The following is a 16,537-nucleotide window of genomic DNA, read 5'->3' as shown; positions in this document are numbered from 1 at the left end:
TTATTACAGGAATATATAATACAAATGTAACAGCAAATGTTCACAAGCAAACTATACACTGACTGGTATGAGTTCGGATTTGAGGGAAAAGTGTCTTTATAAAATGAACTTTGGCATTTTCGCTATGCACAGCTGAAACGAATGCACTTGTTTTTGCTACTATAGAAATTTTTGCTGCTGTTTTCATAATCTTAGCATTGTTGTACACTTTGATTACTAAAGTTAAATTCCTTTATCATTAAAAAAAAAAAACCCAGCACCTTTTCCCTGGCAGTAACAGTATCTTTAAAAGTTAACAAATAATAATTCAGAGTTTTTCACCCATGTCCCTTTTTTAGACACAAGAACACCCAGACTCAAGCTCTGAACAGGGCCCTTCCTTCCCCTAGCGCCGTGGGACGCATCCTACACAGCCATCTCCATCTTAATGGCGGGGTGGGGATTGTACCCTTCCAGCTGGAAGTCTTCAGCTGTGAAGTCATCGATTGTCTCAACTTTTCGAAGGATTTTGAGCTTTGGGAAAGGCCTTGGTTCTCGCTGAAGCTAGAAACAAAACCAACCATTACTCTGCCAAGTCAATGTAGCCCGTTTTAATCCTATTCCCTGCATCCCTGCAGGAAGCAAGCAGGGATTTCAGGAGTACCCTGACCATGGCTACCCACCATCACGGGGCATGACCATCTTGTCTTCCTGCACTAAGAACGAGCGGCACTTGTGACACTACATGGCATCAGGAGCCAGGTGGCTCATCAGGCCTAAGTTCTCTGTGAGACTGGGTCTTGCTATACATACACAGAACAGACTGGCCTTGGGCTCCCTCTGTAGCCCAGGGTGGCCTCAAACTTGCACCAGTCCCCCTGCCTCAGCCCCCAGAGTGCTGGGGTTACAGGCGTGCGCCACTCGCCCAGCTTTCTGGAGGTTTCTTGCCCTGGAGCCCACCATCCTCCTGCTTCAGCCTCCAAGTGCTGGGATTACAGGCGTGGATCACACCTGGCTCAGGATTACACTCTATTGTAACTCCTGGCAAATTTATTACAGACCAGGACATAGTTTTTTGTCCTTTTCTGTATGTAACTCACAACATTACAGTATGGTGTCCTAAATTTCCTAATCCCTGGCCCAGCTGTCCCCAGCAGAAAGGAGAACGAAGGACAGTCATCTTTAAACAATTCCCAGAGATGATGCGAGCCAGTGTTCGAGGTGCACGCAGCCAGGATGCCGACCCGCGTCAGCACCTCCTGCCATGGTAGCCAACACGACAAGAAGGGACGGGCAGGGCGGCAGCCAAACAAGCCTGCAGCTGGCCTACTCGAGACCTGGTCTAATCTGGAAGGGGCGCGAAGGGTTTTGGTGCCAAAGTCCTCTCTCTCCCTGAGGATCAGGAAGCCAGCTGCTCCCATTTCTCCGCCCTCCACACATCACGTGCTGTAAGGCACTGGGCAGACAGGCCGCTCAAGTTCTGTTAGCATAAAATTAAGGCACATACTGCATTTCATTTCCCCTCCAAGTAATAATAGTTAAAAATGCCAACTCAGGGAAGGTCCGAAATGCCCTGGCCTAAAGGTACCCTTTCTGTCTGGTACTGGTGCTTAGTACCTTACAGTACCTGTCAGGTGCCTGTGGCTGCCGGGCCAAGTGTTGAGTTTATCCGTGCCCAGAGTGAGTGTGACGGAAAGGATACTGCCCATGGCCACTTTTTAACCAACAGAAAGGACCAAGCTCAAAAGAGGAGAAAAGAGCGAATGCTCACCTGAGTCTTCAGCGGCTCGATGTGATTCAGGTAGATATGTGCATCTCCCAAAGTGTGCACGAAGTCTCCTGGCTAAAGAGCGTGGGACATGGAATGAGGGATGAGCTTCAGTTCCTTCCTTCCTCCTGACACAGGGTCTCATTGTGCAGTACAGGCTGGCCTCGGGCTCACTGGGACCCTCCCGCCTCTGCCTCCCAGGTGCAGGGACTGCAGGTGTGCACCACCACGCCCTGGCTTAGTTTCAGTTGCTTTAAAGCGTATCATACAGTGTATGACAACAGACTTTGCAGAAAACTAAAGATTTAACCAGTGTTGCTTGGAGCAAAGTTTACCAAGACTCCAAGGCGCAAGGTGCGGACAGGCAGGGCCACCCTCTCTGGGCCAAATGCAACCCACCTTCAGGCCCGTGACGTGCGCGACCATGTAGGTGAGCAGCGCATAGCTGGCGATGTTGAAGGGCACGCCCAGGCCCATGTCCCCTGACCGCTGGTACAGCTGGCAGGACAGCTCCCCATTCACCACGTAGAACTGGCACAGGGCGTGGCAGGGAGGCAGCGCCATCAGAGGGAGATCTGCGGAGGCAGGGGCCGGCGATGAAGGCACAGCTGCGAGCAAGGCCGACGGGATGGAGACAGAGGCCACCAGAGGCAGGGACCACGCAAGAGGCGCCAGCTGTGGCAACGCCCACGACTTGCATGCGGTCAGACCTGCCACACCCTGCAGCAGTGTTGCAGAATGGATGGGACCTGTCATCAGCCTTCTGCCTAAGATTTCTGTGGATGTACAGGGAGGGACAAAGTGATGCTCCTCCATTCAAGCTGAAAGTCAGTATCTGTGCCACCAAATACAGGAGGAACTATTTCGTTCACAGAAACTGGCATCCCAGGCACACTCCTATGGGACAATCTCTATTTCAGATGCAAATGTCCCACTCTGGGTGCTTACTACCCTGCTATGGCTGCGGTCTAGTTGTTGACCCAGCCTCATGCAGTCATAGGAGGGGTTCAGAGACAGCTGGATCTAGTGTGTGTGACACTGGGACTAATTCACAGTGCAGTGCTAGGATCCAGGGCATGAGGGTGGAGGGTGAATGCTTCCTGCCCTAAGTCCCCCAGCAAGATATAAGGGGAAGAGCTGCAGTTGTCCCTTGTCGCTCTGCTATTCCTCTGCCTGCCAAGAACTGTTTCTCTTCTGCCATCTACCCTGCCTGGGAGCCAGGTGCTTAAGGCACCGAAACCTCCACAAACTATGTAAATAAACTTTTTTCCCTTTAGCTTTGGGTATTAGGTATTTTTGTCTCAGTAAGGAGGAAACTAAGTAAGACACCATCCCTGGCAGGGCTTCGCTTTACAAAACAGTTGCTAAGAACGAACTGGGGATGATGGTCCATGCCTGTAATCCCAACACTGCGGGAGGCTGAGACAGGAGGATTCCAAGTTCAAGCCAAGCCCAGACCACTCAGTAAATGTAGCTAAAAATTAAAGAACTGAGCATGTAGCTCAGTGGTAGAGACCCTGTGGGTTTGATTTCTACTAACACCAAAAAAAGAAAGAAAAAGAATAGCAATAATAAATAGGTACATGTGACTTGAAAATTCATCTGTCCAAATGAAAATGTTAAATCTTTTTGAGATAGGGTCTCACGAAGTAATCTAGGCTGGCTTCACACTCAGTGATCCTCCTGCCTCGAGAATGCTGGGACTACAGGTTGTGCAAGTCACTAATGCCTGGCTTAAAATGTTAGGCTCATGTGTGCGTTTTCCTAGGCAATTTAATGAGTATAAATGCAGAGTGGGATCACCTGGGTCCAACCCATAGTCTGAGGGTAAAAAGCAGCAAGTGTGACAGACACAGGCCACACTACGACTGCGTGGCTGGGGCCCTCCTCGGGTGGGGCCCCCCTGGGGTGGGGCCCAGGGAGCCGACTGCACACGCTTCCCTTGCGCTAACCACACAGAGGGGCTTGCCTCACCTTTCGGGTTCCAGGCACACATGATGATCCTTCTGTCGTCAGGGTTGGTTTTGATGGTGTTGATCACATTCTGCAGCTGGTCAACTCCTTGACCCGAGTAATCTGCAGGATTGACAGAGAGCGCACGTACACACATGAACCACAGCATCTCGTGACAAGGTCCCAAGGCCACTCGGCATCCTTTCCTTTCCTTGGCAGCTTCCTATGAATGTGTAATTACTCCAGAATAACACATTTTCCCAGTGCTAGGGATGGAATTTAGGGCCTTGTGCATGCCAGGCAAGTGCTTTGCCACTGAGCTAAGTCTCTGGACACTTACAAAGGTGTCAAGTCCCTTGCTGGGATCCAACAGCAAGCATTCGGACAGCTCCACACTAAGGCCATCATTTTCCTGTTAAACAAAAAACTGGCCAGAATACAGTTCAGTGGCACAGCGCCTGACTGGCAAGTGCACAGTCCTGAGTTTCATTCCCAGTACGACACACACATACACAAAAGAGGCAAGGCACCACAGGCCAGGAAAGTGGCCTCTAGAAGAGGCCCTAGGGCAGCAAGTGCAGGCAACTTGCAGACCATTTACCTGCAGAAAGCCTGCTCTGCTGGGCTTTGTAGGAGTGTGCCCAGGGCTTTAGCGCTGGGCCACGTCCACAGCTCTTTCTCATTAAGTTGTTAAAGTTTCCTAGGCTGGGCCTGAATTGGCACTATTCCTGCCTCTTATAGTCCTGTGCCATCATGTCTGACTTGTACCACACCGTTTTCACTGTGATAAAGTACACATACCATTAAATGCACTACCATAACCATTTTTAAGTATGCAGCTCAGCAGCACTGACTGCATATTCATCTTGTACAACCTGCACACTGTCCATCTCCAGCATTTGCACCATCCCAAACGAACAGTGCATGCCTGCTAGACCCGAGTCTCCCATTTCCTCTTCTCTCCAGCCTCTGGCTACGCACATTCTACGTTGTACCTCTATAAATCTGGCCATTGCTGGTCTACCCAGCATTTTAAAATCTTGATTCTGGGAGGCTGAGGCAGGTGAATGACAAGTTCTAGTCCAGCCTGGACATCTTAGCAAGACCCTGCGTTAAAATAAAATATAACAATGGTTGGAGGTTTGAGGCTTTAGCTTCAATCCTGTGTGTGTGTGTGTGTGTGTGTGTGTGTGTGTGTGTGTCTTAAAGCTGCCAATGTTAACAAGGTCTCATGGCTGCACATAAGGGTAATTTCCAGCTTTTACTAAAAGGGATTCAGGAAGCACCAGCCCAGTCCCTCCAGGAGAATGGAGCTGTGACACCGTCCCTTTAGAGGAGACACAACGTCAGGTGGTCCTGCCCAGCCAGGGAGTTGTTACTTCCTGTGCACACAGGCATCTGCCTCAGGACAGCCAAGACAAGAACCAGAGGCTGGGGCTGGTCTCTGTGGCTCAGTGGGGCCACCAACAGCATGGAAAAGGACATCCTGCCGTGGGATGTCCCTTCCTGTTCCTGCACAGCAGGCAGAGGTGACCACCAGCACTCTGACGCCCCCTAAACTGTGCGAGTGGACCAGTGTTGCTTTTAGTGTTGTTGAGACAGTCTTGCTATGTATTCGGGCTGACCCCTGAATTCACTCGGTAGCCCAGGCTGTTCTCACACTAGAACTTGTAGTGATTCTCCTGCCTCAGCCGCCAGTCTCGGAACAGGTGCGTACCATCAAGCCCAGCTGGTCTGGCCTTGAAAAGAGAGCAACGCCACCATAAGACACACCTGGGCAGCTTCTCCTGCACCATGGATGCCGAGCCTACAGCTATCAGCCAAGGACACAGCAAAGCTCCAAGCTCCCCAGTGGCCAAGTTCTCCATCAGCTCCAGGGACTTAGTAGGCACAGACTTTGTTTGCCCCCTCCTCACCCACCCACGGAGCAAACTGAGGCCAGGAAGGGTACCTGGCATGTTGGGGACCTGGCCATGTCCTCACCTGAGTCCATATCTTTGTAATCAGCCCCGAAATGCCTCCACTGGAAGCCATAGACGGGGCCCAGGTCCCCTTCCTGGCGGCTAGAAAACCCCAGGCTGTCCAGGAAATCCCGGGACCCATTGGCATCCCAGATCTTTACTCCTTTGGATGACAGCTCCTTGGCATTTGTAGATCCCTGGAAGAAATGGAAGTAAAGTGGGAACTGAGTCAAAGTTTTTCCTTTTACTATAATGGATTTTAAACCCAGGGCCTTTGCACTAAGTTATATTCCAGTCCTTATTTATTTTAAGACAGGGTCTTAATTGCTGGGGCTGGATTGCTTGGGCTGGCCTTTAACTTAGTATCCTTTTTTCTCAGCCTCCAGACTGCTGGGATAGCAGGTATGTGCCACCACACCCAGCTTTCCTTTTTTAAAAGGAAGCCTCGATACACAGGCTAGGTTCCAGGTTGGCCTTGAATGTGCAGCAATCCTCTTACTTCAGTCTGAGTGCTGGGATTATAGGCAAGTACCATCAAGCCCAGGTCAGTTTTGTATTTCTTTTTCTTTTCTTTTCTTTTTAATGTATTTAGTACAGAGTCTAAAGGGTCTACAGGGTCTTAACATATAGATCAGACTTGTAGTGATCTTCCTGTTTTAAGCCTCCCAAGTGCTGGAATTACAGGCACGCCCAGTCTCAATCGCTGTCTCGGCATGCCCTGGGGTGGGGCCAGCAAGACAGGCTTGGGATTGAACCCTGGCTGCTGTACTCTGCCTAAGCAGGAGCTTTAGTCCGCTGAGCTATCTGGCCGGCAGGTTTTGTATTTTTTTTTTTCTTTTCTTTTCCTGTTTTTGGTTTTGTATTTCTTAAGCATGGCCTATGTCTAAATGTGGTACTCCAAAATGAATTTCCTAGGATAGGCAAAATAGCTCAGAGGACTAAGCACCTGCTTTGGCAAGCACAGGGACGAGAGTTTGATCCTTGGTCCTGCATGCCAGGCTGACCCTGCCCTGGGGCACGCTGACAGAGTCTGGGTGTGGTGGTGCATGCCTGTAATCCCAGCACTGGGGAGGCTGAAAACAGGAGGATCACCATAAGTCCGATCTGCATAGTGAGACCCTGTACCAAATACACAAAATGAAAAAAAGAACTTCCTGCCTCACATGCAGTATGTGCATATACCTGGCATACAGGATAATTTATTCAGCATTTGCTTCTCTGACAAACGTTACCCGCTAAACTGGGGTAAATGTGAACACTGGCAGGTGTGGTGGTGCATGCCTGTAATCCTAGTACTCTGGAGGTTGAGGCAGGGGATTGGTGCAAGTCTGAGACCAGACGGGGCTACAAAGTGAGCTCAAAGCTAGCCTGAACTGCAGAGAGACCTTGAATCAAAAAGACAAAATAAACAAAGGTGGATACTATTTCACTCTCTATATGCCACTATAAAGTCCTACTTCCTCCTCACCTGCCCACCTGCAATCTCTATTAACAGTTGCTCCCTGCTAAGTGCCACGCCCTGTGTTTATTTTTCTTCTACTTCATCTCATTAGATTGAGCCTGTGACATTCTGACCTGTCCCGAGACAGGCGTCTAGGGCAAGCACAGGCCCCTCTGTCCACGAAGGTGCTGAGGAATAACCAGTAAGGCTTGCCATGTGCACCTGGGCCTCGGCTGGTCCTTCTGCCTGCTATCACCTGATGTCCCCTGCCCCTCTGTGCAGAGGCAAAGGCCTGGGGTCTGCCATGTGCAGGGAGAGATAACTCCAGCCAAAGGCCGGGCTGTGAAGACCCAGCTACTGTGTGGTCTGACTCCACCTCCTCACCGACCCCTGGCTGCTGGGCAGATAGGGTGGGACCTGTTGGCTCCTGTTTTTGGTCACCTGCTAAGGACTTCCAGTTAAAACAGGAAGTGCTTTATTCTTAAGCATCTCAATGCCTCCTCCCTTTCTACTGTTTTGTCCCCAACTTTTTGCTTCCAATAAGTCATTTCTGTCTTTGGGATTCTGCTTTATAAGTCTTGTTTCCACCCACCCAGACTGAGCTCTCACTGGCTGATGATGCCCACTTCCTGTGGAATGTGAGCAATGGCCCTGGGTTCACTCCATAGCACCACCAAAATAGCACAAAGACTATGCTCCTTCTGAAATGCCTGAAGATCCCAGGCCAGGTACTGCAGGCCAGCTGAGAGGCTAGTGTAAAGCACCCAGAACACAACGCTGAGGCAGATGGAAGGTCCAAAGCCCAGCCATTTCCAAAACAGGATCAGAGGTTCCAGCTCTGATTTGAACCACCTGACATGCTCGACTTCCACCTCACGTGGCCCAGGGCTCACCTGTTTTTGCAGGAACCCTCGGCCAACACCGGGCAGAACCCCCGGCCTAGGCCCAGGACCTGGAGCTGGGAGGAGGAGCCTGCCCACATGGCGCTTAGGCAGCATTTCACTTATTTGTCTACCTTCCCCCTCTTCATGGGGAAGAGCAAGGCTGGCATTACACACCATTTCCCTGAGGAGAAAAACACAGGACCAGGCTGTCTGTGACAGGGAAGTCCAGAAAATCTGAGCCCCTGTGGTGGGGTGCACACCTGTAACCCCAGCACTTGGGTGGATGAGGCAGGAGGACACAAAAGGCCAGCCTGGTCTACAAAGTGAACTCAGGGCCAGCCTAAACTACATAGAGCAAGACTGTTTCAAAACACAAAAGAAAAAGCTTGCTGCTGAACAGTGTTGAAGGAAGTGTCAGGGAGGAAGGTTTCACAGTGGGAATGTCCCGGTGTGCCCAGAGTTCGGTAGGGAGACTAGCACGGGTGAGGTAGAGAAACAGTAAGGTCAGAGCCAGAGATGGGGCCCCACGAAACCTGGCTCTTGAGTGGATGAAACTGGAGCTGCTAAAGGCTTTAGGCCGAGTTGTGACAGGATCTGACTTTCATGCGTGTGCACGTGTGGCCTTGGGCCTTTGCTTAGAGCTACAACCCCAGCCCTCTTTTTATTCTTTGACACAAGGTCTCACTAAACTGCCCAGGCTGGGCTCCAACCTGGATTTCTCCTGCCTCAGCCTCCCAGCTATGACCCGCCTTAAAGGCGCTCCATGGCTTGGGCTAAGAACAAACCCAGTGTCTCACAGCAGCCGCTTCTTTACCTTGATAAACCACAGCAGCTCTTCCAGAACACCCTTCCAGAACACACGCTTGGTGGTCAGCAGGGGAAATTCATCTGAAAAAGTTTGCCAGACAGTTTGAATGTGTCAAGACAGAGCTTCCACTTTCTCTGTGGAGGAAAGAGCCACGAGCATGGGGACACCCCATGGAAGAAACTCCTATCCAGCGGGCACTGGGGCCAGGGTGGGGCTGAGCTGGCAGGCTGGCCAGCCCTCCAGAGCCCAGTGACTCCTGGACATGTGCTGTGTGAGTGACCAGGAGAGGGCAGGGTTCCTACCTGCCATCCAGCCAGTGTGACCGGCACCCTGCTGCCCTAACTGTAGCCCTGGACAAAGCCCAAATGCTCCACCTACTAATTCTACCAGCATCTTGCCAGAGAAGAACCCTTCCTCCAGGGTACAGAGTAGATCCACAATGCAACTACTAATAGCTGTTGGCAGATGCACATAAAGCAAACCAGTCTATTATTACAGTCTACCAAAAACACTGGCTGTTCCAACATGTCACATGCAGGATATTATTTAATCCAGGACACAACTCACTTAGAGGAACCTTCATGTTCATTTTACAGGCAGAGGCCCTACAGAGGTTTACACAGCTTAAGGGACAGAAGCAACAAGCAACAGAGAAGTATAAATGTGTAAAAGCTCATCTCTTTAGAGATAAATTTAGAGATAATCCCCCCTTTCAATGCACTCCTCCCACAGTTCTTGCCCCTTTCTGAAGCAGTTCTGGAAGTCCTCTGTCTTCCTCTTTCCTGTCTTCAGCTGCACTGTGGTGGCTGCCTCTATGTCCTGAACCCAAATGTTTGCCTTTCATGGCCACTTTGACTCAGGGGAAGAGCCAGAAGCCCCATGCTGGCAGATCTGGTGAATCTGGCCAAATCTGGCCACACTGGGATGCTTCTATGTGGCAGCAGCACTCACCCTACTTTTGATCCCATTCCCTAGAGACATCCTAGAAGGGACCGAGAAGAGAATGGTGGCACGTGTGTCTGAAGTGACTGGGAGGCTTTGGGAATTCATGGCAAATGGCAATGTGCTTTTGACTGTAATACATTTTTAAATAGTCACTGTCCATCTTGATCACTCCTTGTAGCTGAAATTCAGAGGAGGTGTTTTACCAGCTACTGCGCCTTAACTCCTCCTCCTGTAACCTAGAGAGAAGACCTGAGCGCTCACCCAAGCCCTCTGCTGAGCACGGGTTAAAAGCCGCTTTCTGCTGCTTCAGTCTGCTCCTTCCAGAGCAGCAGGAAGAGATCCCCGATGGTTTCTGTTCTGTAGAACAGGGATGCCACGCGAGTCTGGGGGGCCGTTCCCCCATCAAACCCTATCCCACACTTGCGTCCCCACTCATCATGGAAAAGTGTTACCCCAGGCTCACCCGCCTTGCAGGACGCGCCCCACAAAGAAGGTGACAGGCAGTAGGCGCTCAAGGCAGCGGGACAGAAGCCAACGCACAGGCCCTCGCCCCGTCCCTCGTTCCCTGCAACCTGACCCTAACCACCCGCGTTTCCCTTCTCCCCGGGCCTACACAATGGTGAAGAAAAAGCGCAAAGAATGAGCCCGCACTCGGTCGGCGGGAACCTTCGGGAGCCCCAAGTTCCCGCCCAGGCTGGCGGCGCGGATCCCTTTCCCGCCTCCCCGCCCACAGTGTTTTCGCTCCGCCTTTTAAAAAATTAGGCGAAGCGGAACGGCTCGTGTGCGGGCGCAGCCCGGGCCCGGGCTCCAGCTCCCCCGCGCCGTCCCGGGATGCGCTCGTGGGCTGACGCGCGCGGCCGGGTCGCAGGGTCCGGGTCCCCTCCGGGGTGGCCTCCGCGCGGCTGCTCACCTCGCAGGCTGTAGCGCGCCTGCATGCCGAACAGCGACAGCGTGCCGGTGCCCGTGCGGTCGTCCTTGCGGAAGCCGCCACGCAGGATGCGCTCCACCTGCCGCAGGTACTGCAGCTCCCCGTGCGGCGCGCAGGCCGGCGGGAGCTCGGGGCCCGAGGCAGGCATGGTGCGCGGCTTCCGGCGGCTGCGGACCGGTGGGCTGGGCTGGCCCTTCGCGCGCCTTTTCCCCGGGCCGCCCCCGCCGCCCCGCCCCTTCCTGCCGGCTCGCGCGCTTGGGTCCCCATCCCCCGGGTTTTGCTCTTTCGTGCTTGGGAGCCATGGAGACCAGCCGGCTGGTGGCGCTCCCCTGCTCTAAGCCCTCGGTTAGCTGAGGCGGGAGGATCGCAAATTGAAGCCCAACCTGGGAAGTTTAATGAGACCTTGCCCGATAATAATAAAATGAAATTAAATGGGCCGAAGATGTGCTCCATGTGAAGGCTGTGCGTTCAACCCTCAGCTCCGCATAAATAACAAAAAATAAAAGCCCAAGCCTCAAATTTGCAGCAATCCTCCTGCCTCAGCCTCCGGAGTGCTGAGATTACAGGCTCATGTCACCACGCCTGGCCGAAGTAAAAGCCTTTGGACCCTGGTAAATAGTGAAATAAAAAATACAAGCCCTAGGAGCCCAGTGCAGCACACACCTGCAGTCCCATCATGGGAAGGCTCAGGCAGTAGGGAACGTGGGATCAAAGTCAGTCTGGCAACAAAACAACGAGGCCGGCCTCCAAACAACTAAGAGAAAAGGATCAAATCCCACATTCTGGGGCCTGGGCCAGAAGGATCGCTCTGGTTGCTGTTTCAGGGTTCACCCCACCATTTTAAGCCAGCCCCATACGAATCCAACCCACTCCCCAGGTTCAGGCTAAACGTTGTTCTGTTTGCTACAAATACGGAGACCTCTGACAAGTAAGCGAGTGCAGCCACGCAGGTTTTCTTCTTGATTCGGCTTGCCGGAGGTTTGGGAAGTTTTTAACACTGCACTGTTCAATTTTGCTGAAAGGTTTTATAACGTAATCAAGCCAAGGAGGCTTGGCCCAGGTGTGCTAAAACTTGTAAATTGAAGCAACCTTACAGAGCAGTTGTTTATTGAGCACACAGTGCTGCCAACCAACTCAGCTTGATTTGCTCCTTTCGGATGGAAACCCGCAGAGTGCAGCTCTGCTACCAGCCCTGACGACGCCAGGTCCTGCTGGTTGCCAGCTAATGCCCCTGTTGCCGATCTTCCAAATTGCTGGTGTCTCGAGCTTTTCGGTGCTAACAGCCCCTGGCGCTTCTTGCTCTTTCTTTTTAAAGACTCCTCTGTCCACGCTACTCAAGAATTCTGGGTAGAGTTAGAGGAATTTTCATCGCACAAAGTACCTAAGAAATAAACGAGCAAGCACGCAGGCCCACTCAGTAAAGGAAGCTTTGACACAGCCCGTTCAGCTCCGCAGACACAACCTACCCTGAACACAGCTAAGGAGATTAGCCAAAGGCCATGCGGGGCGTGCTGCTTACTTCGCAGCTCCCGCCCTGTGGTTGATGTGGTGCAAGTGCTGGCCCGTGATTGGTGCAGGACTGCAAGACAGCCTCGCTTTCACCACGGCCTAGTGAGGGGGCGGGGCCAAAACCAGGGAACCTTCTGGAAGGCGGGCTGCGCAGCAGGGAGGTCGCTGTGGGCCGCCAGCTCTGCCTGGCCTTAACCACTCGCGGTGGCCCCTTCCTTCCTCACACGGCAGCAGAGGTGCTGGAGTCGGGTGAGGTGAGCCGCGCCCACGTGGAGTGGCTGGCGCACAGTGGCAGCTGGGGGCGGGCGGCAGACTCCAGCCCTGGGGGAAGCCAGAGCCAGGCGCTCGTCACGGGTCTCCACAGTAGGTGCTGCGGTGTGGGCAGGGGCGCTCGGCTCTGCGGAATCATGGGAAATGCACGCTGTGAATTTTACTTTTGTGCCTGTGCTGGCGATTGAACGCCAGCCCTCGCAGTGCGCTTCCCAAGGCCCTCAGCCAGAGCCCCTGGTTCTCTTCTGCTTACGGACAGTGCCGGTACTATAGTTCAGTGTCCCCTACGCGCCCCCGTTGAAGTCGTGGTCGCAGCCTACGGAGCCCTCAGAAGGGGGCGGAAGTGAGGTCATTGGGGCGTGGTGCTCAGGAGGAAATTGGGACCCTGGATGCTGCGTCTCCTTCCAGCTGAGAGGGGACCTGCTCGGTGATGAAGGTCTGTGATGTGGCCACAGGCCCAAAGGCAGCCAGCCAAGCGCCAGGGACTGAAACCTTGTGTCCAGAGTATACCTGGCTCTCTTCAACGGTATTAGCTAGGGTATTCTGTCATGGTGAGAGAAGTGACAAGGCAGACTCCGGTGGCTTACTGCTCTAATAAACCTCTCACACTTAAAATTTTTATGAAGGAAATATTCTGGGAGGAGTTAGATACATCTTTTTCATCTGCACCCCAGCCTCATCTGGCCAGCTAAAACAATGTGACCTGCTTTTATGTGGCATGAAACCTTCATAAAATAGGTTGAATCTTTTTTTTTTTTTTAATTTTTTTTAATTTTTTTTTTTTTTATTTATTTGAGAGAGAGAGTGGTGTGTGTGTGTGGCCAGCTCAGCCCACCAGGGGGCGGGGCTGGCTGGCATGTGGTGCTGGGGGATTGAACCGCGGTCCCTGATGCTTTGCTAAGCTTATTCTAAGTAGGTGCTTTAGACCACTGAGCCATCTCTCCAGCCCAAATAGGTTGAATCTTAAAGACAATTTACAATCGGTAATGGTAATGCATGCCTGCAGTCCCAGCACCCGAGGCCCAGGCAGGAGGATCGCCATGAATCTGAGACCAGCTTAGACCACAAAGTGAGCTCAAGGCCAGTCTGGACTGTGTAGTAAGACCCTGTCTCAAAAAGATGGAGGAAGAAAAAAGAATTTACACACTAAGTATTTGGGTTCATTGGAAGAAAAAGATAGTACCAAGAACAGAATAAGGAATTTCAGGGGGAAAAATGTCACAGCCCTGGTAGAGAATTTGTGCAATTGCTATTTGGTGATATGAGTGCTAGCAAGGCAGTAAACAGAACCACACTGGATTACAGGACAGGAGATATTTTTAATTTGCTTCCTGCATCCCAGTACTCAGCTGGCCCTTCCTAGGTCATTCGAGATTCTTTCTCTTCCCCTTCTGCCCCATCCCACGGCTGGACCAGTGACTTTAAAAGCATCCTGTATCACCTTTGGGAAGGGGAGATCTCCTTTAAGTATGCCAGGAGAAGTAATTTCCTTATCTGTCTCAAGGTTGGGGCTGACATGTCTATAACAGAGACAGGTTAACAAGAATTGTATACCCAACCCTTTTTAAATGTTCATTTTGACATGGGAAATTTATTTTCAATATGCTTTTTTTTTTTTTTTTTTGACACAGGGTCTCACTATGCATTTCAGGCTAGTCTTGAACTCACTGTGTACCTCAAACTCAAGTGAATCTTTGTGTCTCAGCCTCCAGTGTGATGGGATTATAGAGGTGCCCCACCACACCTGGCTCAGTGTGCTAATATTTATAATATGTGGGAAATTGAAATTTACTCTATTTTAAGTTTGTATTGAAAAAAATCACAGGAGAGGATATTAAGTTTCCATAGAGGGAATAAGAGAACAGAAAAATATGAAGACTTCTAGTCCAGAAAAAAATTCCCCGTTTACTTATAGACCAACTCTCTAACATGTTGATAAAATTAGGTAAAAGGAGACAGGAAACTGACATTTTTGAGAACCAAAGATGAGTCAAGCATCTCAATTTTTTTCATCATTATAGTTACTATTTGTTGATGCTTACTATGAACCATACATTTCAGTATCTAATGTAGTTTTCACAACCATATAGGACAAAAGTAGGGGAAGTGAAAAAGTCTCAAAGGATCTAAGAAAGGCCAGCTGACTGTTGGGATGCAGGAAACCAATTATCATATGAGAAATGACACTGGGGTTTGCTGAGGTTGAGGATCTTGCATAGTCTTGGACCTTCCACTGGTCACATCCAGACTGAAGTCCAGGCGAGTCTTGCATCCAGGGCCTTTTTCACCTGACTGCTTTGAGCCTAACATCCTCTACTGCTTTCTCTTCCCACTCTCTAAACTTTTTTTTTTTTTTTTGGCTAGCTCAGCCTGCCCTGGGGTGGGGCTGGTTCAGCATGTGGTGCCTGGGATCAAACTGCAGTCCCTGCACTTTGCTGACGCTTGCAAAGATGCTTTAGACCACTGAGCTATCTCGCCAGCCCTCTCCAAACCTTTCATTGCTCACTGGATAGAAATCAGTTTGCCTTTATAACTTATTTTCTGGCATCTTGTATAAGAAACACATATAATGTATAGCTGTAGGCTATACTTACTTGAAATTTACTATGCACCAAGGAGCCCAGGATTTTATCAGTAGTTTCTCTTCTTTTATAGCCTCAGGTCATGATTTAAGAAGCACTATATATTCTTCTGTTGGTTATATACAGTTGGCAGCTTCTAAACTTTTGCTTAGGGGCCCTTCTAAGAAATCTCTTCTAGATCAAGACTGGCTAAAAGCTCTTTAAAAGTTTAAAATCTCTTTATTCTTCTTAAAAACTTATTTTGTTTTGTTTCTTTGAGATGGGGTTCCAGTAGGTAGTTTAGGTTGGCTTTGAACTCACTATGTTGCCCAAACTGGCCTTGAATTCATAATGATCCTCCTGCCTCAGCCTCCCTGAGTGCTGAGATTATGGGTGTGCGCCATCTTCCTCACAAAAGCAGCATTATTAGTAGTGAAAAGGGGGAAGCAGCACACTACCCATCACTGGATGAATAGATCAGCAAAAATAGATCTACACATCCAATGGGAGATTACAAAACCTAAAATAGGAAATTCTGATGTGTTACAGCATGGGTGACCCTTGAGGATATTATACTAACTGGCATGTAAGAGTTTAAAAAGAATAAATACCATATATTCCACTTGTATGAAGTATCTGCAACAGTGAGATTCATAAGAGGCAAAGTGGAATGGTGACGGGAGGGCAGACAGAAGGGGGCTTAGTGTTTAGTAGGAAGGGTTGCAGTTTGGGAAGATGACAGGTGTTCTGGATGTGGATGGTGATGTTTATACCCTGTGAATGTGGAGGGCAGCTGAGCCCAAAGTCCCGAGCTCCTGGGGGCAGGAGCAAGGCCAGCGCTGAGAACACAGCTTGAGTCAAGCCATGTAAACAGGTCCTTGGGACTAGAGCAAGGCCAGTCCAGCAGGGGTCTGGCCTTGGCATTCTTCGCTGTTAATTACAGCACAGACTACTCTGAGAATGTTTCGCTTTCAGTGGTCTCAGCAAAACCCTGAAACCTTGCTCCTTGGGCCCTGGCACATGCTCCCCTCCTCTCTTTCCAGTGTACAGATAAAGAGGCAGACCATGTTGGGCTGTCAGTGCCTCTGTCAGAGAGGTGAGGCCCACCCAGCCCCAGATTTCCCTTTAGTATGTCTAGTTTTCTCATCTCATGTTGCTCCTTATCAGGACTTCTCAGGACTCCACTGGCTGTGCAGGTCGCAGCAGTGAATGCCACAAGACTGTGTACACTTAGAAATAGTTACAGTGGTACACTTTATGCCATGTGTATTTTGCTGCAATAAATAATGTGCAGAAGCTATTGGTCTTTGCTAAATGAAGAAATGAATTATAAATTTTTAAAAGTCAATCACACACTTTTTTTTGAGACAGGGTCTCACTATGCAGTTCAGGCTAGCCTGGAACTCACTATGTAGCCTAGGCTGGCCTTGAAGTTTTAAGAATCCCACCTCAGCATCTTGAGTGCTGGGGTTACAGGCATGTGTCACCATGCCCAGCCATAATATACTTTAAATTCAAGAACAAGTTGAA

General features: G+C 50.5%; 1 protein-coding gene across 1 annotated transcript; it reads right to left on the bottom strand.

Annotated features, from left to right (window-relative positions):
• Positions 1 to 359: 359 nt before the first annotated feature.
• Tyms (thymidylate synthetase) lies at positions 360 to 10,829 on the bottom strand. The gene is made up of 7 exons (XM_004635821.2): positions 10,650 to 10,829; positions 8,801 to 8,874; positions 5,684 to 5,858; positions 3,722 to 3,823; positions 2,147 to 2,322; positions 1,751 to 1,822; positions 360 to 543 (listed from the first exon to the last, which is right to left on the bottom strand). The coding sequence occupies exons 1-7, from the start codon at positions 10,813 to 10,815 to the stop codon at positions 406 to 408; spliced, it is 903 nt and encodes a 300-aa protein (XP_004635878.1). The 5' UTR covers positions 10,816 to 10,829; the 3' UTR covers positions 360 to 405.
• Positions 10,830 to 16,537: the final 5,708 nt, after the last annotated feature.

Source organism: Octodon degus, unplaced genomic scaffold (assembly GCF_000260255.1).
Source record: "Octodon degus isolate 3935 unplaced genomic scaffold, OctDeg1.0 scaffold00075, whole genome shotgun sequence".
Taxonomy (NCBI): Eukaryota; Metazoa; Chordata; class Mammalia; order Rodentia; family Octodontidae; genus Octodon; species Octodon degus.
Note: the sequence above shows the minus strand (reverse complement) of the source record. Positions and strands in the feature narration are given on the sequence as shown.

What these genes read in the sequence shown, in the direction of transcription:
- Tyms (XM_004635821.2), bottom strand. Translation starts at nt 10,815, where the DNA reads ATGCCTGCCTCGGGCCCCGAGCTCCCGCCGGCCTGCGCGCCGCACGGG. An exon ending in AGCTGCTGTGGTTTATCAAG is followed by an intron (nt 5,859 to 8,800) that starts GTAAAGAAGCGG and finishes CATTTCTTCCAG; the next exon opens with GGATCTACAAATGCCAAGGA. An exon ending in TTACAAAGATATGGACTCAG is followed by an intron (nt 3,824 to 5,683) that starts GTGAGGACATGG and finishes TCAATCCTGCAG; the next exon opens with ATTACTCGGGTCAAGGAGTT.